This window comes from Megalobrama amblycephala, linkage group LG7 (genome assembly GCF_018812025.1).
Source record: "Megalobrama amblycephala isolate DHTTF-2021 linkage group LG7, ASM1881202v1, whole genome shotgun sequence".
NCBI classification, from domain to species: Eukaryota; Metazoa; Chordata; class Actinopteri; order Cypriniformes; family Xenocyprididae; genus Megalobrama; species Megalobrama amblycephala.
In genome coordinates, this window is record NC_063050.1 from 23,103,484 (window position 1) to 23,124,114 (window position 20,631).

Sequence of the window (20,631 nt, forward strand, 5' to 3'; positions counted from 1 at the left end):
CAATGTCATATAGCTACCATAGTTCTGTACTGTTCTCTTTTGAATCCCCATGTGCAAGAATGTGAAAAAGGGCAGAAGTCAACATACATAAATGCCAGAATGTAAAATTTGTTAGGCTATTTTATGCATAGCCTATATTAAATATGGTTTCATTTTCGTTTATACTTTACAAATTAACGAAAAAATAACGCATATTTTCTAGTGCAAGTCCACAGTGAAATTTACTTGTGCATTAAATTACAAATAAAAAATTGCATATTAAGCTTGCGCCTATATTTTATTCCATATGACGCATAGGCGTAATATAAAATTATCTTTTTTAGACAAGTTGGCAGCACTGAGAGATCAGATTCGCCATTACCTGCGCGTGCGAGAAGCGTGGAGAGAGCTGCGCGGATCTGTTCTAAACCCTCAATCATGACGTCCACAAGCGACAGAGCAAGGACAACTGGTAACTTTCTGCCTTTGTTAATCATTTAATCCAAAATAAATGTAATCGTAATGATTGTGTAACTTAGCACATTAGCATATGTTCGTTTTTAAAGCTATTGCGGTTTTACTTTCGTTTTGCACTTGTAAAGCAAGTGCTACCTCTGAATCTAAAAAAAAGCCTTCATTTGATCTTTTTTTTTCATCGTTTACTCACTTTCGTATTGTCAGTTATTTCGTTTTAATAAAGCTATAAGGGCTTGCAATGGACTTTTAATAAGTCAAAAGAATTTTCGATTGCTTAGTTAGCAGGAATAACAAAGTACTGTCAATCTCGTGGAAAAATTTAACTCGAGGGTTAAATGTCCTGGAACTAACATAATTTTAATCAAGAAGTATTCATTCATCCATCAATTTACCCAAACTGCTTGCTGTAGTTATACTATTTTCTTTAAAAAAATCTTTAATTTTTTTTTAAGTGTGATTACATCTTTAATCTAGAAAGTAGCCAATACTTTCAGTCTACTTTTTATGTACTTCAGAAAAGTCCAGAATGACAAAGCCAGGACTCTGATTGTGAAAGAATGTTTGGGAGCATAATTTTCACACATGAATTTTGTCACCTCGAGTCCTGAGCTTAATGCATAGCCTATCAAGACAAGTTAAACCAGTTTGACTGAGACCTTACAGTTTAATCTGCTGTATCTGTAGGTGTTGTGTTTGGCTTCGAGGAAAAATGATGTGCAAACTCTGTTAACATGTGGTTGGTTCATTTGGGTCAATTGGAGATCTGTTATTCAAAGTCTAAACATGAGAAAAAAAAAAAAAAATTGCTTCAGAAATATTCACGGTCCTAATTCTGTTTTAGCCTGCTAATTAAATAGCCATTCAATGAGCAGGTAATTTAATCAAGGTTGCTGAATCCCATACTACAAAGCCAAATTTAAACTAGCCTAACTTAAATATAAAACAAATATTTTTTTATTTACAAAATAAAAAATAAAAAGTGACTGATTGTCTACTCTTTCGTTCTTTTTATAGGTAGAAGGAGCTTTGAATTAGAACCTCCTAATTGTGAGTATACATGTATGTCATAATATACAAGTCTGTTTGCTTAATTTACTTCACAAATGAGAATGAGATCCTTCTCTGTATTTTCAGTGTCCTTGAGAAGAGTGGTTTTGGTTGGAAGGACTGGAGCAGGTAAAAGCTCCTCTGGAAACACAATCCTGGGCAGGAGAGTCTTCGGAGTCACCAGTAGTGCTTCATCAGCTACTACAGGGTGCTGGAAAGAGACAGAAAAAGTGTCTGGAAGAGAAATTACAGTGGTAGATACTCAAGGTCTGTTTGACACAGATGCTTCCGAGGATCTTATGAAACAGAGGATCAGTAAGTGTGTGGAAATGGCCGCACCTGGACCTCACGCCATCCTCCTGGTTATTAAACTGGGTCAAGTTACGAAAGAGGATATAATGTCTATTGAGAAGATCAGAGCTGTATTCGGAGAAGAAGCAATTAAACACACAATTGTCCTCTTCACTCACGGTGATGAACTGACCTGCTCTATTGCGCAGTATGTTGTTGAAGCCGGCGAGGATCTGAAAGAAATCCTGAATCGCTGTGGGGGAAGATATCACGACTTCAATAATAAAGACATGGAGAACCGTGATCAGGTTAATCAAATGTTGAAGCTGGTAGATGATGTGGTCACTGCTAATGGAGGCAGAATGCCAAAACAGAATGCCAAAACATACCTGGTCCCCACTGAGTATTTTCCCCCGACTATGGAAGTCAATGGGGCTCTATCAGGACTCTAGCAAAATCTAATAAGAGAAGATCAAAGAGTTGCAAGCACTGGATGAGAGAAGAATCTATGAAAGGATGGAGTTTCAGTGTTAATATGAGGCAATGTGTAGTCAGACAGGAGGCAGAACTGATCTGTGTCAGTGACAGTGAGTTAATGGGGATCATTAATAAGTTAAAATTGCACTGCAGAAAGACCAATAACAAGACTGTTTAAATGCACCTCCACCAGTTCTGGCATGGTATACAGTAGAACAAACATGGAACAAGGAACAGCGAGGTAATGAGTTTGAGTGCATAAATTGATGTACATTTACATCATATACCATTTGTAGTAATGTAAATGGAGAAGTTTTTTGGTTGATCCACAACACTGGACTGTTTGGAGTATAATCAGTATAATATAAACATATCCTGTTAAGTACTCTCTAAAACTCATCACTGAAACCCATTTTACCAACAGACCCACAGAAAACATTTTTTGTAAAAGCCTAAAAAAATTTAACAAAACCAAAAAAAGAATAAAAAAAACTGTTACAGAAATCAGTTGTCTTGGCCTTTTAGATTCATTGTCATGGACATTTAGTTTGTTTCTGTCCAGTTTCCCTTTTCCTTTGTTCTAGGCTGCGTTCCAGTTCGTTTTTTAAGTGCCCTTCCCTCGCTAACTTCCCTCAGTCTCGTTGACTCGGATGTACGTCATTGCTTACGTTGCACGAGTGCCCACTTCTGGCAGAACCTTTGTATGGGCTGAACTGGAACGTCCTAAGCCCTTGATCACTTGGAATCCGCAATGGAGCTGATTTATTATTTATTTTTTCCCTTACAAAATTGTTTAATACATCATTCTATATGTATATATGTGTTTTAAATGCTTTTTAAAAATAATTAATATATCATAGAATTGTTTGTGATGGGGGTAAATTAAACTCGACATGCGGTGATGTCACGATCGCGTTGCATTGTGGGTTATGGAGCTGCCTGAAGTGTACATATAAAGTAGAGGGTCTGTCCATATAAACTTTCCTCATCCACTTCACGAAGTGGAATGCACTTCAAAATGGCGGCAGGGATTCCCCCAAGGGGAAGTGTTTAGGGAAGTTTGCGAGTGCGTGTCTAAAACTGGAGTGGAACGCAGCCCTAGTTTCCTCCAGTCTTAAGTTACTATGGTTACTGATATGAATAGTTATTTTGTTCAGCTGTGTCTCATTAATTAGCCTGGTTTGTATTAGTATTAGCTATGCTTTCAGTGTTTAGTTGTCCAATGCCAAAAAGGTTCTTTTTTGGCATTGACAGTTCCATGAAGGCTTTTTTTTTTATCCCTGGTAGTTTTTCCATGGCACTAAAGGTTCTTTTTAGTATCATAGAGTGTAAACAACTCTTCCACTTCCATAATGCACGCATATGGCCTCGCCCACTTTGTTGCGTGTTCCCATGGGCAGGGTTTATGTTATGCTGCATTCACGCCACCTCATATTTACTGGAATCTTGAGTTGACAACATGTGACGTTACATTCGGAGCTGTTCACGTCCTTGGACTGGGGATTATGCGTTTCTATGGCACCACTATCAACGCCTATGAATCTACAGTGGTCAGGTGGTATACATGGGAGCTTTCAGAAAACTCCCAGCTTACAAACTGTAATTACGATCTCTACGTGGACGTGAACGCTTTTTACAAGCTAGAGTCTCGTAACTACAGGAATTACGAGGCTGCGTGAACACACCTTTAATTGCAGGTTTAATTGCAATGTCACCAACCCGGGAAGAAGCTTCTTGTAGTCCAAACCGGTTGTTTTTGTAGGCATTAAACTGCCTTAACTTTAAAGACAATATCTCAGTTTGAACTTTCAGCACAGTAACTTTGCAAATACTGTTTATGCTCAAGCAGCAACATTACAGACTAACTAAAGTTAAAAAAGTGAACCACCCTTTTAATCTGAAATTGATTTTGCTAAATAATCTTAAATAAATAAATAATCTTATTTTTAAATGCTTTTGTGTCTGATGTTGATGACGTCACAAAGAGGGTTAAATTTCTGAGCAGAGAAATTCAACCTTGCTGGCTGACAAGGGTTTAACTGACTTCCTGTTGATCTACAACTGACTTCTTTGATCTACAATAAACACACACATCCACTGGCTGTTGGGAAAAAAAGGGCCAACAGCCAGCAGATGTGTGTGTTTGTTGTAGATCAAAGAAGTCAGAAGTTCACTGGAATAAAGGTTACTTTTAGCAAACTTACGAGTTGCACCTGCAATGCCAGTATATATATATCTCTTGCTTCAAATGAAGAGGTGTAAAAAACCACAAATGTTTATCGCCAGCGAGAAGACATATCTTATGCTTTGCAGCTTGAACTTGCTATAGTCTAATGTTTAACAGGAAACTAAAGGGGCGTATGTGTTTGTACTTGCAATAGCTTACTTTTATTTTTATTATTATGTACCAAATAAGGAGGTGCCTGCATGGAGGAAGTACGATCATGTATAACCTCTGCATGATGCTATATATTGAGGAACATGTAACAGAACAGGGGCAAACATTGTGGTGAAGACTTCTTGGTGTTGTTATGTAATTCCTTTTTTTGTTGTTATTACAGTTTTTTACAGACGCTAGGACACATTTCTCAATACTTAGGTCACTTTTGCAAAACTCTTCACACAGTTCTCCTAACCAACTTTCAGCTTGGCAAAGCAGTTCATTTCACATTCAAAATGCACTACAACTACCAAAACACTGTATTCAGGTCTCAAATCAACTCAATCTTTCAGAACACTAGCAAAGGTTGACAGCCGACAAACACACTTTGTCACCCACAAAACAATGACCTGAAAAACACTAACAACATGTAGCATTATACAATGTTTTCTTGTGTAAAACAAGGACATAACTCTGTTTATAATTCACTGCAATATATGTTACTGGAATGAATCAGACATGATGCAGAATTTGTCAATTTTTTATGTCGTTTATTTATTTTTGTATAATTCCAAAATACAAGAATTTGTGTACACACCATCCACTGATACAGATACAATTCAATTGTTTTTATAGCATTTAATTTTAAGATTTAAAATATATTTTATTAAAATATTACTGTAGGAATGTAGCAAATTGCTGTCTTATTCAGTTTTGTATGATGTTATTGTTTTGAACATAAGTTTAACAGTTTTGAAAACAGTATGTAAGCATGTGCAAATTGGCCTGTGTGTACAAAGAGTTTTGGCAGTTGTTGTGTCTGAGTGAGAAAAGAATTCATGAAATTTGAGAGATGTAGGCATTGAATGCATTTTGTGCCAAAGCAATGATAACTGATCCTCAGTTTAGCCCACATAGACTTCTGTTGTGCTCACTGTGTGAAGAGTTTTGCAAAAGTGACCTAAGTATTGAGAAATGTGTCCTAGCGTCTGTAAAAAAACTGTAAAAAGATACCATTTTACTTGGTAATTTTAAATTTTATTCAGTTTAAAGTTGCAATATGTAAGATTTTGCCAAAAAACAAAAAACCACTAGGCCAGTGTTGTATATTTTGTTCACTTCAGTACTTAAAATATTCCAAATGTTTCCAACTATTTGAAAAATCATGAGAAATCTGCTATTTTAACCAAAACACCGGGACGTGTGAGGAGTCACCTGTCATACTCACATTACCCTCGGTTTCCGGTTTTATTTTGTAGAAACCATGTTCACCATATATTACATGTTTTAATAGACGAGAAAAACACTATTTTGTGAAGTAGCTAACATAGCATAATCAGATGCAGCTTTATTTTTTATAACAGTACTACAGCATTTTCTCCACCATACAAGACGTTTTAAAATTAATTGCATGCATAAATATCAACACAAGCCATCCAACATTTAATATGATATTGTAAAATCGATCTCTCACTGTAAAATCCAATAAGTAAACCTTACTTAAAAAAAGCATGCAAACCGATTGCCTTGAAAAAACCAAGTAAGGTGAAATAGGAATAGTATGTAGAACTAACAAGTGCCCGTCTAGTATTGTACACTTACAAGAGAGTATTGTATACTTAATCATTTACTTTAGATGTACTTGTCTTAGTATAGACTACTCAGAATTACTATTTTAAACAACTAAATCATTTCAAGTAAAATACACTTTGTGAGTATTCCTAACTCATTTATGCAAGTTGTGCTAAGGTGGTGTTTTCTGCATACAACTTGGAATTACCGAGTTTACTTTACTTCAAAGGCAATCCAGTTTACTTGTTAAAACCATGCAAACCGATTGCCTTAAAAAAAACAAGTAACCGTTACTCAAATAACTTAAGTGCTAAAAATAATCTATTATAAATCATAGAGAATAGGTTCACAAAGATAACATTTGCAACTGGACAAATAAATTTAAGGCAATGATACAATTCAAAGGTAAATTTATTGTATTTGTGTCCTTAACAACTGACACAAGGATGGTACACACAAGTTTGCACTGGGGTAAAAAAAAAAAAAAAAAAAAACTTTTCAGTCACTTTAGGTTTTTAAAATGTTTAAAACAAAAACCTTTTACAGTACAACAATCTAAATAAATGTATATAAAATCTATATAGAAGTAAATGTTTTTTCTGAGGCCATACCTTGACTCTTAACATCTTTATATCAATAACAGTTCAGAGACCAAACTTGATAGAACCTACAAGTTGACAAGTGACAAATTTAAAGCATAAGACAGACCAAACAAGACGCAAATTGCCTGAGGCAGATTCTGCAGATTATCCAGTTCAATACCTCCCTCCACAATGATTGCAGTAGACACTGGGTCAAGGTACAGTTTATTTGGAATGAGAGGTTCTCCTTCATCAATAACAGTCAGCACCCCAATGGACACTTGTGGCCAGCCATCAACATCACATACCTGAATAAAACCAAACAATAAAAATATTACAAGAGGGAAATGTGAAAATCCACAGTTTTACGTCACCTTAAAGTTTTCCTGATTTATTTTCTCTGATCACCCTTCTGGCTTACACAAAAGTTTTTTGGTAACTAGTAGAGTTTTTGGTAAAACAACTTTCGGAGCACAGAAGTACAATTGATGACAATTCTTATTTTTGGGAGAAGTAACCCTTTAAAATTTTTTACAATGAGAACTTACGTTGCAGGTGTTGTAGAAGTTAGTGGCATCATCACCAAGCAGGATAGGTAAGCCCTGGAGCACAAGAGTGTGCATTGCTGTCACATCTGCTTCTTTCTGGAAGTAGATGAAAAAAAAAAAGAGATCAAGTTCAAGATCATGAAACTTTAAAGCTACAGTAAAAATAAATTTGATTACTTCACCCAAAGATTTAAATTCTGTCATTAATTATATTAATTCTGTCACAGAATAATAAACAAAATTAAGGCTGCAGTAAACTCACCCCTGTATTCATTTGCTGCATAAACTCATCCAATTTCTCTCCAACGGTCCCTTTCTTGGACTTGAAGATTGTGACAAAGCGTGGTGTGTAGTGATCCACAGAACCATAAAAGTTACTCTGCAGATCTGTGGTGACTATCCTGTTAAAACTCCGCAAACACCTACAACACATGCAAAAAAAAAAAAAAAAAAAGACTGAGGGTTGGGACAGTGTGGACATTTGTTAATGCATGGTCAGGCCTACAGGCCAATTCTAAAGACAAACCTAAACAGAATGCAGTTTCTCATGGTCAAAAAAGGAATATGAATAAGTACTTACTTGTCTCTCTGTAAAAAGTGCTGTGCGTTAAAAGACTTGAAAGAGCACAAGCAATCCATATGAAGACATGGTATTGGCTGTTGCCGAGTGAAGCCTCCATGTTTTAACAAAAGTCCTCTTTTGTTTGCAGAAAAAATACAGTGCTTACAGTTCCACTGCATCTGCAAGAAATTATTTGAAGTGGACATACATTTTAAGTTGGTTTAGTCAACAAAATATTAACAAAATATAAAATGCAGCATAGTGAACACTGTCACAAACTATTTCTTAAAAGGAAAAGTCCTCACCAGTGTATCAAGACCTGTGCGTTGAAGACCAATCAGGAGGCAGCTGCCAGAAGGACTTCTTCAAAAAAAGACAACAAAATTTAATTAACAGGAGGTTCTGCTTTGCAAAATTAAAGACACATTCCTTGATATGTGCATGTTCTACAAGCATTAAAGAAAATATACCTTTAAATACGCAGTTCTATAAATATGTATTTGTGACTTCAGTACAGACAATTTTAAAACAGTGTTTCCTCTGATTACTGAAAGTAATCAGAGGAAACACTGATTACTACTGTGAAATCACAAAACATGTCAAAAATAATCACAAACGTCATCTCTGCATAAGCTGCAGGTTACATATAACTGTAAATGTCGCCATTTCAACAGATTTGTAACGTTAATCATTTATAAACCAAAGCCAACAGAGGAGAATGCATCAGGGAAAATGGTAAAATAGAAAACCATAATTCATATTGTATTTGGGACAATTAAAACTATTTTTTAGTCAATCCAGGAACCGTTTTGGTCACGGATAATTTTATATGCAAAAAAACAGGTCAAACCATATTCTTCAAGAACTGAATAATATCAAAATTATTTGGTACACATTAAGAAGATCAGCAAAAATTAGCAACAGACAGTAAAAAAAAAAAAAAAAAAAAAAAACATTCACTCAAATGTTGCATGCTTGATTACTTACCTTATTATTATTCTTCTTCTTGCAAAAAAGTAACAAAGCTCCGGATGAAAAATGTAGGCAGCCGGTCAACGTCTTTCCATATCTGCAAAATTGGCGCCGAGATACATCGCGCATGCTCTTGCAAGTGCCGCTTCTTCTTCTTCGTTTTTTCTGCACATTAGGCACGCTTTCATGCACTGCTGCCTCTCAGTGGTGTAATAACGTCATTGCATCCTTTGTTGCTACTTGCTTGTTTCAAGTAAGCGTCACTCAAACAATTAAGTAAATTGTTATTTTCAGCCTGCAATTGACTGTAACTCAACAAAACCAAGTAAGAAGTATGTATTTTATATTACTGAGTAAAGTTAACTAAGTATATGTGAGTCAGGAAAGCTATTAGAATTTACAGTGCTCTTACTGCAGTGTGTAACAGAGTCTCACAGCAGCCGCCGAGCAAACACACAGAGTAACATTATTGTACAAAAGGCCAAGCTTTAATAATGACGTTAGCGCCCTCCGCTGGATATTTATTATAGTGCACTGCAGGATGCACGTATTATCTTTGAATCACCTGACTAGTATTCTGTAATTTCATTGGTTTAAATCAGCAGAACTGAATGTCAATCAAAGACTGTTCGTGTCCAGACTTGTATTGAAACTGCGTCATTTGATCGTGCTGATCTGGTCCGATTTCTTGCTGATTTTTGTTCATACTGTGTGCGTACATCTTAAAAGTAAGTAGTTAAATACCCTATTATGTATCTGTTGTTAGATCTAGTTAGTTCTACGTTATATTGCAAGACTAAATGTTCGCTAATCCCTTTGAAGTTGTCAATGCGCACGTAACTTCAATCACGCATTCATTTCAGCATAAGACACGCTGAATAACAGACTTTGAATGCAGCTGTTTAAATATGATGTGGAGATTTTTATTTCTGCTTTATTTGATTGTTAATTTAAAGTGAATATGTGTATAATCTGAGGAAATATACACCTGCTGGGCTTCTAACTATGTCCAAATCTGTATGCTATATATCATTGCTATTGTTATTATTGTTTCTGCCTCATAATTGTATATTATATATATTCATTATTGTTATTATTGTTCATTTATAGAACCACACACACTCATACTGATGTATGAATAAAGACAACAGTAAAGAATCCTTTTTGTGGACATGGACCAAGTGATTTATTGTTCTGCCTTGACGATCTGTAGCGGTTGCCACCTATATTAAGATCCACACCTTAACAACTTTCATACAAAATTTGGTCCTTCGAGCCGGATCAGGCAGCTACTACAGCATCACCATGTACAGAACGGAAAAACAGGCTACCCCAGAACTACCAGTGGTTCGACCACGTCGACAAGCCATCCCACCAAGATACTTGGATGACTTCTTTGTTGATTATACTGTGCCACATCAGCCACTTCATTCTGATGATGAACAGTGCACAAAGGGTGCCACTGGACCTGAACAAGGTAAAAGGCCTGCATTTAAAGAGTTCCAACATACTGAAAGCGGACCAGAACCAACAAAAGATACAAGCACAGGATCAAGTGAAAGGAGTTCATTCGTGGAGACATATCAAGGTTTGCCGCAGCCAAAGCCACGTACTCGGACTTCTCCTAGGCAAGTAATGGATACGGATCAGAGAGTTCTTTCCTCAAGTCCAGATACAGCAGCCATTGAGGGCAGGCCAGTTCTGTCTAGAGATCATGACGATCTTCCTCAGCCCATGAGGGCACTGTCTGAAGATTCACGAGGATACCCTCTGCATTCTCACTCAGTCAGTCACAAAGAGATTGACCATCTCACTGACAACATAGGAGAACTGAGACTACCAAGCTCTGCAAATCGGCCAACTTCAAGTCATCCTTTCTCTCCTTATGAACTAACTCAAGCCCATGCTAAGCTAGCTCATCAAGAACGTCCTCCTCCTTCTCCATATCCTCATGCAGCTGTTCAGTTTATGCCCCAAGCCTACAGCCAAGAGATAGCAGCTACTTATGGGACTTTTACAGATCATAGTCTAAACCGCAGACCTGTCCGATATATCCCTTCCACTGAACCACATGGACAGCAAACTTACCATGGTTATTCAGCCACAAGTCCAGTCTATCAAGATGAGAGACTTACTCCAAGGGATACATTAACTCATCACGCACGCTATGAGAGACACTCAGACTACTATGATCATCCAGCTCCTATTCATGCAGACAAACCGAGACTATTGACCCCACGACAGTATGCAGATTATGCTCAGCCTGAGACATATCAGCCATACCACCCAGTCCGTCCTCCTCCTTCTCCATATCCTCATGCAGAGCCCTCCTACAGAGGTCCCATCCCCACAATTCCTCATTTTTGCAGTGAGGATCCTAGAGAGTTTGCTCGACTCAAAATTGCATTGGAGAATTTGCTACCTGCTGAGTCTACAGAACGTTTCAAGTACCAAATACTGGTTGATCATTTGAAACAAGAGAATGCCTTGCTCATTGCAGACTCGTATGTCAACAGCAGGTACCCATACACCAACACTATGAGGTCCCTAACTGCAATTTATGGTCAACCACATCAACTCGCGCTACAAAGAATTGCAGAATTGATGGATGGCCCAAAGATCAAGAGTGGTGACATTAAATCTTTTAGACTGTTTGCCCTCAAAGTACGTGCATTAGTTGGAATGCTGGACCAACTTGGAGCAAAGGGATGGACAGAACTCAAATGTGGGTCACACGTTGCACGTCTTCTTGCCAAACTGCCTCATGACCTTAAAGCAAACTTCAGAAGGTTTGTCAACCCCATTCAAATACCAGTTCCAACACTGCTAGAACTCAGTGACTGGCTTGAATATGAGCTCAGAATACAAGAGGATGAGTCACAGTATGCTAGTCATTCAAGCAGAGCCTACTCTCAGCCGCAGAGAGACCAGCAAAGAAATTCTAAGCCAGTTCGACAATTTGCTAATGTCTTGCATGGTGGTGAACAGAGTAAACCATCAAGTGCTACAGCAGCTAAGGAGAAACCAAAGAAGTACTGTCCCTTTTGCAATACTATGCAGCATTTCTTCAACCAGTGCACTAACTTCAAACTGCTGAATCAAGATCAAGTGGAGTCGTGGCTGAAGTCAAATCACAAGTGCTTTAAGTGCGGCCGTGATCACCAGATCTCACAGTGTACTCTTAAAGCCAAATGTAAAAAATGTGACAAGAGACATTTAGAAATACTGCACGACTTCAATGCCAAAGTGAAACATGAAGCACAATCTTCAGCAGAGAACAGTTGTCTTGTGAACTCAGCAGTGGAGACCTTGTATCTGGACAGGCCAACTGCAAGCAGTAAAGTTCTTCTGAAAGTCAGTCGAGTGATCTTGAGGAATGGTGAGAAGGAACTTGATACATATGCTATACTGGATGACGGTTCAGAGAGGACAATGTTACTGTATGAAGCAGCACAGCAACTTGGTCTTCAAGGACTTCCTGAAGATATCGCCCTCCGTACTGTGAGACAAGACATACGGGTCGTTCATGGGGCGGCTGTTTCATTCTCCGTAGCTTCTGTGTCTCAGCCGAACAAACCCTTCACCATTGAGAGAGCTTTCACAGCCAAAGAACTGAGCCTCGCAAAACACACTTACCCTGTTAAGTTGCTCCAGAAGAAATACAGACACCTGCAAGGTCTGCCTATCCCCCAACTGCAGCAGGCTCAACCACTCTTACTTATTGGCTCGGACTACCCACATTTAATCACAGCCACAGAACCAGTGCGTCTTGGACCCCCTGGTGGTCCTGCTGCTGTAAAAACCAGACTTGGATGGACTCTGCAGGGCCCCTCAAAGTTCCTTGCCAGTCAGCTCTCACCACAGCAGTGTCTGTTAACCTCCGCTTTGTCTCCAGAAGCAGAACTGTTCAACAATGTACAGAAATTGTGGCAAATGGATATCCTTCCATATCGGAGTGAAAAGCTGATCACAAGATCAAGGCAAGATACAGAAGCAGTGCAAATTCTTGAGGAGAAAACAATCAGGCTGGCAGTCGGAGATATCCAAAGGTATGCAACACCCCTCCTCTGGAAAAGAAATCTTCCTCCTTTGCAATCAGCTAAAGAAGCAGTAACCGCTCATTTAAGAAACACAGAAAAACGCCTTTTGAAGAACACGGATCTTGCATCAGTGTACAATAATGAGGTGCAGAAACTTGAAAATGCTGGTTACATCTCAAAGCTGACATCAGAGGAGACAGAGAGAAGCCATCACACATGGTACATACCGCATCACATTGTTCAACACAATGAAAAGCACAGAATTGTCTTCAACTGCTCGTTTAAGCACAAAGGGACAAGCCTAAATGACCACCTCCTCCCTGGGCCTACACTTGGACCAACCCTCTTAGGAGTACTTCTGCGCTTCAGAGAAAATGTAGTCGCCATCAGCAGTGATATAAAAGGAATGTTCCACCAGGTGCGTCTGCTGCAGGAAGACAAACCTTTTCTCCGTTTTCTTTGGAGAAACTTGGACCAGGGAAAAGCCCCCACTGTTTATGAGTGGCAGGTATTACCTTTCGGTACAGTCTGTAGCCCCTGTTGCGCAACATTTGCTTTGCAGAAACACGTGTATGACCACAGCAAACCAGAAGAGGATGTGCATGCCTCAGTAGAGCACAACTTTTATGTTGACAACTGGCTGCAAAGTTTTCCATCAGCTGATGAAGCGCAGAATCTTGTTACAAAGATGCAGCAACTCCTTTCAGATGGTGGCTTTGAATTGAGGCAGTGGGCCACCAACACTCCATCAGTCATCGCTCATTTCCCGGATGACCTGAAATCTGCAAACAGTCACCTTTGGTTCACTCAAAGTGGAGCAGACCCACAAGAAATGACTCTGGGCCTACGCTGGCAGTGCTCTTCAGATGTTCTTGGTTACAAACACAAACAACCTGAAAATTCTGTACCAACATTGAGAAACATTTACAAAACCCTTGCAAGTCAATATGACCCGTTAGGCTTCTTAATTCCATTCACTACAAGAGCCAAAATAATCATCCAACGCTTATGGGACAAGAAACGTGAATGGGATGACCCAGATCTTCCCAAAGATCTACTTCAAGCTTGGTTGACCTGGCAAAGTGAGCTGACGCAACTACCACATGTTACGTTCCCAAGATGTTACACCAAAGCAAATACCGACCTATCAGGTAGCAGACGCATTCTCCATGTATTCTGTGATGCATCGGAACGTGCATATGGATCAGTCGCATATATCAGTACAAGTGATAAACATGGTGAGACCCAAGTTTCATTTGTTGCTGCCAGATCGAGAGTGGCACCTAAACGACAACAATCTATCCCACGACTCGAACTCTGTGCTGCCCTGACTGGCGCTCAGCTGGCTGCCACTTTGAGAAAAGAACTGACCATCAAGATTGATCAAGAACTATACTGGACTGACTCCACAACTGTATTGACTTGGCTCCAATCAGACTCCTGCAACTACAAGGTATTTGTCGGAACACGTGTGGCTGAGATACAAGACCTTACAGACCCAAAGTCCTGGCATTATATCAATTCAGAGTTGAACCCAGCCGACGACATTACCAGAGGACTCGCTCTCTTTAAACTCTTAGAGCAAAGACGATGGAGTCAGGGTCCACAGTTCTTAACTCAGCCAGTTAGTAGTTGGCCTAAACAACCACTTGATGTTGTATGCGACGACATTCAAGAGCACCGCAGTTCTACTTTCTGTGGAGCATTATCCTCCAGTCAAACTGGCATCCCAGATATCTCTCAATATAATTCGCTTCAAGATCTGATTAAAGCTACTGCTATTTCCCTTCATGGGGCGGCGGATGGAAGTGAACTCTCTGCTGACGACTATTCACAAGCTGAAAAGGAACTTCTGAGACAAGCTCAAATTGAAAGTTTCCCAGAAGAAACAGCCCTGCTCCAGTCAGATAAACCTGTATCTCATTCTAGTCGTCTTCTAACTCTTGCCCCAGAGTATGATCATGAAGCCAAATTAGTCAGAGTTGGTGGACGCCTACGCAGATGTAACCATTTGGACTCAAACGCAGTCCACCCCATTGTCTTAGACCCTACTCACCCTCTCGTAAAGCTTCTGATTCAACATTACGATAACCTCCTGCTACATCCAGGACCCGAGCGTGTGTTCGCAGAACTGAGACGGAAATATTGGATCATAAGAGGCAGAGAGGCAGTGAAAAAACACCAGCGTGGCTGCTTTGAATGTAAGAAATGGCGAGGGAAGCCAGAAATTCCCATGATGGCAGATCTTCCTCAGTCCAATCTTAGACTGTTTCGTCCAGCTTTCTATTCAACAGGCATTGATTGTTTCGGGCCCTTTCAGGTTAAGTTTGGACGCAGATGTGAAAAACGCTGGGGAATACTGTACAAGTGCCTTACTACCAAAGCGGTTCATATTGAACTTCTGTCGAGCATTGACACAGACTCCTTTCTTATGTCATTAAGAAGGTTCATAGCTCGCAGAGGGAAACCATATGAAGTGCTTTCCGATCACGGAACAAACTTCAAGGGAGGTAACACAGAACTTCAGAATGCCTTCAATACACTTCACCCAACTTTGAAAGAGCATCTGGCTTCTCAGCAGATTAATTTCCGTCTGAACCCACCAAATGCACCGCATTTTGGAGGATCGTGGGAGAGAGAGGTTAGGTCTATCAAGACAGCACTGCGCACCTCTCTTGGTTCTCAGTCCGTGCCAGAGGAAGTACTGATCACGGTACTTGTGGAAGTAGAGGGTATATTAAATTCCAAGCCATTGGGATATGTTTCTTCAGACATTGCAGACATAGACCCTGTGACACCTAATTCCCTCCTCATGGGACGTCCAACTTCTGCATTACCACAAGTTGTTTACCCAGAATCAGAAATGCTCAGCCGTAAGAGATGGCGTCACAGCCAGATTCTAATTGAAAACTTCTGGAAATGTTTCATACAACACTACCTTCCAAACCTGCAACAACGACAAAAATGGCAAAAAGAATCTGGAAACCTTCAAACTGGTGAAGTCGTGATGATTGTGGACCAACAAGCACCAAGAGCCTTATGGCAAATAGGTACTGTAGCCAAAGTCATTCCTGGACAAGATGGGCGAGTTCGTACAGCTGTAGTTAATGTCAAAGATAAAAGTTACACAAGACCTGTAGCTCGTCTGATTAAACTACCTGCCCTACATGATGACACCAACAAAGACTAATGTGCCTTTTCTTTATTTACAAATTTGATAAACAAATTTGGGGGCGGCTGTACAAAAGGCCAAGCTTTAATAATGACGTTAGCGCCCTCCGCTGGATATTTATTATAGTGCACTGCAGGATGCACGTATTATCTTTGAATCACCTGACTAGTATTCTGTAATTTCATTGGTTTAAATCAGCAGAACTGAATGTCAATCAAAGACTGTTCGTGTCCAGACTTGTATTGAAACTGCGTCATTTGATCGTGCTGATCTGGTCCGATTTCTTGCTGATTTTTGTTCATACTGTGTGCGTACATCTTAAAAGTAAGTAGTTAAATACCCTATTATGTATCTGTTGTTAGATCTAGTTAGTTCTACGTTATATTGCAAGACTAAATGTTCGCTAATCCCTTTGAAGTTGTCAATGCGCACGTAACTTCAATCACGCATTCATTTCAGCATAAGACACGCTGAATAACAGACTTTGAATGCAGCTGTTTAAATATGATGTGGAGATTTTTATTTCTGCTTTATTTGATTGTTAATTTAAAGTGAATATGTGTATAATCTGAGGAAATATACACCTGCTGGGCTTCTAACTATGTCCAAATCTGTATGCTATATATCATTGCTATTGTTATTATTGTTTCTGCCTCATAATTGTATATTATATATATTCATTATTGTTATTATTGTTCATTTATAGAACCACACACACTCATACTGATGTATGAATAAAGACAACAGTAAAGAATCCTTTTTGTGGACATGGACCAAGTGATTTATTGTTCTGCCTTGACGATCTGTAGCGGTTGCCACCTATATTAAGATCCACACCTTAACAACTTTCATACAATTATAACATCATTTTCAACACTCTCAAATGTATCTAATATGATAAACAGAGCTGCGTTACCTCATACTCTTGACTAGGGCTGGGTACCGAACTCGATACTTTTTAGGTACCGATCGAATTGCCTCGATACTACCGAGTATCGAAAAGTGTCTTGTCATTCGGTACCAAATTTCGGTACCTCAGAATGGAGCCGGGGAGAGGGGGCGGAGAAATGCTTTCGCTGTCTCGTTGATGAGCAAGTAACGTTGCGCTACATTGTTATTTATATTTATATCTATAACTATGCACGCGAGAGAGACCCTATGTGCGAGAGGGCGAGTGAATCAACGGTTTCGTTTTCAGTTTATCTCCGAATGGACGGGTGAGAAACGGCTGTTTATGCGAGCAGCCGGTTCACTACAGATACTGTGAACAGAAAACAGAAGTGTCGCGCTGCCTGCAGAAACAGCGGAACGCGCAATGTTTTTAGACTAGTTCTGGACAGGTACAAGTAGCTACAACACACAGCAGCTTTAGCGTTCATTCCTCAAGTCTATGGAAACACGCGACCGGTTCGCGACGGCCTCTAGTTCGCCTGCACGAGCACATGCTCTGGCTCCAGAACGCGAACAATTCTGCTGGAAAAGGGGTATCAGCATCCTCCTGATACTGCCATACTGCGGATAATCCGTGGGTCGGGCCAAGTAATAAAAAAAATAACATTCCAATTAATGGCGGGTGGATGAGAGATGAATCATTAATGTGTTGATTTTAATAAAGACACAGAACTCTCATTTCACGGTAAGATGCAACGAACGTGCGTCACTCTTCCGCTTTGATCTTGTTAATAATAATACATTTTTTGAAGAAGAACAACAATTGCTGAGTGATTTAAAAAGAGCCTCGCATACTGAATTTTTGCATTGAAAACTAAACTTTGTTAAAACTATTTGCACTGATTTATTGTGTTGGGTAAATTTTGTTCATTTGTGCTTTTTTATTCCCTGCAGTGGCTCAGGAGATGAGTCTTTGAGTCTGAAAAAAGTCAACAAAGTTAAAATATAAAACCAAAGATTTTTTTGAGGTAATGTAATATTGTTAAAACAGATTTTATAAAATTGGTATCGAAAAAGGTATCGTTCAGGTATCGGTATCGAAGTCAAGGTATCGGTATCGTCTCGGTATCGAAAATTTTTGAACGATACCCAGCCCTACTCTTGACTGATAATAAAAGTTCTGCTGCTCGTGAGGCGTGTGTTGATCAATCGCTCCAGCTCCTCGTTCAGCTCCACAACACTCGCTCCTGTTCTGCTTCATACTACAGTAAGGTTAATAATCGCATCCATGATCATGATTTCTTCCCGAGTCCTATCCCTATTCTTTTCCAATGGCTGTGAGGTGAAGACCACATTTCCCAAGATTCCTCGCTCAAACTCACCGTCATCAAGCTACGCCTTTGTTTTGAATAGGTGACCTCTAGCAAACAAAAAAATACATATTGCACCTTTAACAAGACTCACGGTACGTTCCAAACAGGATATGTCGCCCTCCGAAGGGCACTTCGAAGTGAAAACAATCATGGCCGCCATACTGAAGGGCCATTCCAAACCGAAGTGCTCAAAACTGGCCTCTTCAAAGGGCCCTTCGGAATTAAGGATTTTGAAGGGGTTCAACTGATGGACACTTTGGGCCCCCATGATCCTTTGCACAGACAGGGAAGTTGTTTGTCGTCACAGAATGGGTACAGGAGGTTAGGAGTTCGATTTTACCTATAAATGTATGTATAGTATTTTTCTATACTACTACAATATTTATACAAGTTAGATTTAGTACATTATTATGGTCAAAACGACATTGTACTTCAATAAAAATACTTTACAGCTCCCTTTATCAGTCCATTCAAATTTTTCAAAACGACACAATATACAATATGGTGTGATAAACCAAAAATAAATAAATAAATTAACTAACATTAAACAAAAAGCACAGTTTGTACAATCTATCCTCCTTGATTGTCTCGTTAAGATGACGCAGAAGTGCGTTCCAAAAGAAGAGGTTTTTTTTACCCCTACACCCTTCATCCCTTCGAAGCTCTCACTCTGGAGGGTAAACCCTTTGAAGGAATTAGGCCATAGGGATGAGCCCTTCCGAATGCAACGCAGGGACAGAGTGAAATATCTTTTCACAACCTGAAACCTGGATATATATATATATAGGTAAGATATTAAAGAACGACATGAGGGTGAGCAATTAATGACCGAATTTTCATTTTTGGGTGAATTAACCCTTTAAGTGATGATTGCTCAAAATCAGAAAATTTCCTATTATTTTAACAGATAGTGTGGGAATCCCAATATGGCGCCGCAATGTCTTCACTTCGTTATGATGACGTGCAACCCAATTTATTACAGATCAGTGATATTCAACACTTCAGTATTTGAATTGAATTGAATTGATCAGTTCACGTCTCGAGTCTTCAGGTTCAGGGTCCGAGTCGTTTGTTCATCCCATGACAACACAGTCTCTATAACAATTAGTTCAAACTTTGGCCTGTGGAGGGCAGTATTACGCTTAGCAGTGTCTACAATAGCTGGAATTCAAATAGAGGAGAAGAAGAAGAGAGCTAGTTCAAGATGAGCATTTATGGTTAAAACTTATATAATTTTTAATTTTTTTTCAGAAAATGAGCGATGGTTTATCTAGATAAGACCCTTATTTCTCATCTGGGATTGTTTTGAACAATTTGAAGCTGCAGTGAAACTAATTTTGACCTTCAATCGTTTGGTGCCCATTGAAGTCCACTATAAGGAGAATAATCCTGGAATGTTTTCATCAAAAACTTTAATTTCTTTTCGACTGAAGAAAGAAAGACATGGACATCTTGGATGACATGAGGGTGAGTAAATTATCAGGAAAAGTTTATTTAAAAGTGGACTAAACCTTTAACGTCTATCCCAGAGCCATAGAGAGAGATATGGCTCTGGTCTATCCGCGATCGTGCTACGATCGTCATTTGCATATCAAACATTCGCCAGAACATCTGACATTTACAATAACAACTACAGAGTGTTGACTAAACTTGAACTAAATGGGCTTTCTGTCATGTTACGACCCTTCCTTGGCTGTAATTTATCTATAGGGAAGAAGGGGAACATTAGGCCTGTTGAGACCACTGTCACTTAAAACATTGAGAAATGAAGTGAGAGAAAGACAGGAGACGGCGAAGCGAAATACATGCGAACTTGTAATTTATTATGAATTATACAGAAATTATTAAAGTTGTGGTTACTTGCAAAGGAGGGGAAAAAAGAAAAGTAAACAATTATAACAGAGCAAAACAAAACAGGCAAACTTACAATATTTAAGAACTGAGGAGAAACAAAGGGAAACTGGACTGTGGCAAATAAAACAAAGCAATAAAACAAAAAGTAATCTTTCTAATCCAGTTATAAACGAAACCTAATTAATACAAAAGATATAGAAAAATCTTCAATGTCCAAAGACGTTGTATCGTTTCCACCAATATCAAACAAACCAAAAATACAACGGGTGGCACAGATCCCTAAACTAATGTGTCTAAACACATTTTTTTTTTTTTTTTTTTTGTAAACTTGCAACTTGCAAAGGCAAAGCTTTCAAACATGGGGGGAAAATGGGGAAACATGGGGGAATTCAGAAAATCAACTTTCACGAGGTAA

The 20,631-nt window shown here is 39.0% G+C and overlaps 2 protein-coding genes across 2 annotated transcripts; one reads left to right on the forward strand and one right to left on the reverse strand.

Annotated features, from left to right (window-relative positions):
- The first annotated feature begins 356 nt into the window (after positions 1 to 356).
- Positions 357 to 2,775, forward strand: LOC125272063 (GTPase IMAP family member 9-like). The gene is made up of 3 exons (XM_048196631.1): positions 357 to 451; positions 1,471 to 1,503; positions 1,591 to 2,775. Exons 1-3 carry the CDS (start codon positions 418 to 420, stop codon positions 2,244 to 2,246), a joined length of 723 nt encoding a protein of 240 aa, XP_048052588.1. The 5' UTR covers positions 357 to 417; the 3' UTR covers positions 2,247 to 2,775.
- A 4,052-nt stretch (positions 2,776 to 6,827) lies between these two features.
- On the reverse strand, positions 6,828 to 9,285 carry LOC125272064. Its single transcript, XM_048196633.1, has 6 exons — positions 8,902 to 9,285; positions 8,220 to 8,277; positions 7,933 to 8,093; positions 7,615 to 7,774; positions 7,353 to 7,448; positions 6,828 to 7,112 (listed from the first exon to the last, which is right to left on the reverse strand). Exons 3-6 carry the CDS (start codon positions 8,091 to 8,093, stop codon positions 6,891 to 6,893), a joined length of 639 nt encoding a protein of 212 aa, XP_048052590.1. The 5' UTR covers positions 8,220 to 8,277; positions 8,902 to 9,285; the 3' UTR covers positions 6,828 to 6,890.
- Between the last annotated feature and the right edge of the window lie 11,346 nt (positions 9,286 to 20,631).

Bases quoted from the DNA above. Each gene is read 5' to 3' on its own strand.
- LOC125272063 (XM_048196631.1), top strand. From the start codon at position 418: ATGACGTCCACAAGCGACAGAGCAAGGACAACTG. The intron at 452-1,470 runs GTAACTTTCTGC...TTCTTTTTATAG, and splicing joins CGACAGAGCAAGGACAACTG to GTAGAAGGAGCTTTGAATTA. The intron at 1,504-1,590 runs GTGAGTATACAT...CTGTATTTTCAG, and splicing joins TGAATTAGAACCTCCTAATT to TGTCCTTGAGAAGAGTGGTT.
- LOC125272064 (XM_048196633.1), bottom strand. From the start codon at position 8,093: ATGCAGTGGAACTGTAAGCACTGTATTTTTTCTGCAAACAAAAGAGGA. The intron at 7,775-7,932 runs GTAAGTACTTAT...CATGTGTTGTAG, and splicing joins CACTTTTTACAGAGAGACAA to GTGTTTGCGGAGTTTTAACA. The intron at 7,449-7,614 runs GTGAGTTTACTG...ATCTACTTCCAG, and splicing joins TGCAGCAAATGAATACAGGG to AAAGAAGCAGATGTGACAGC.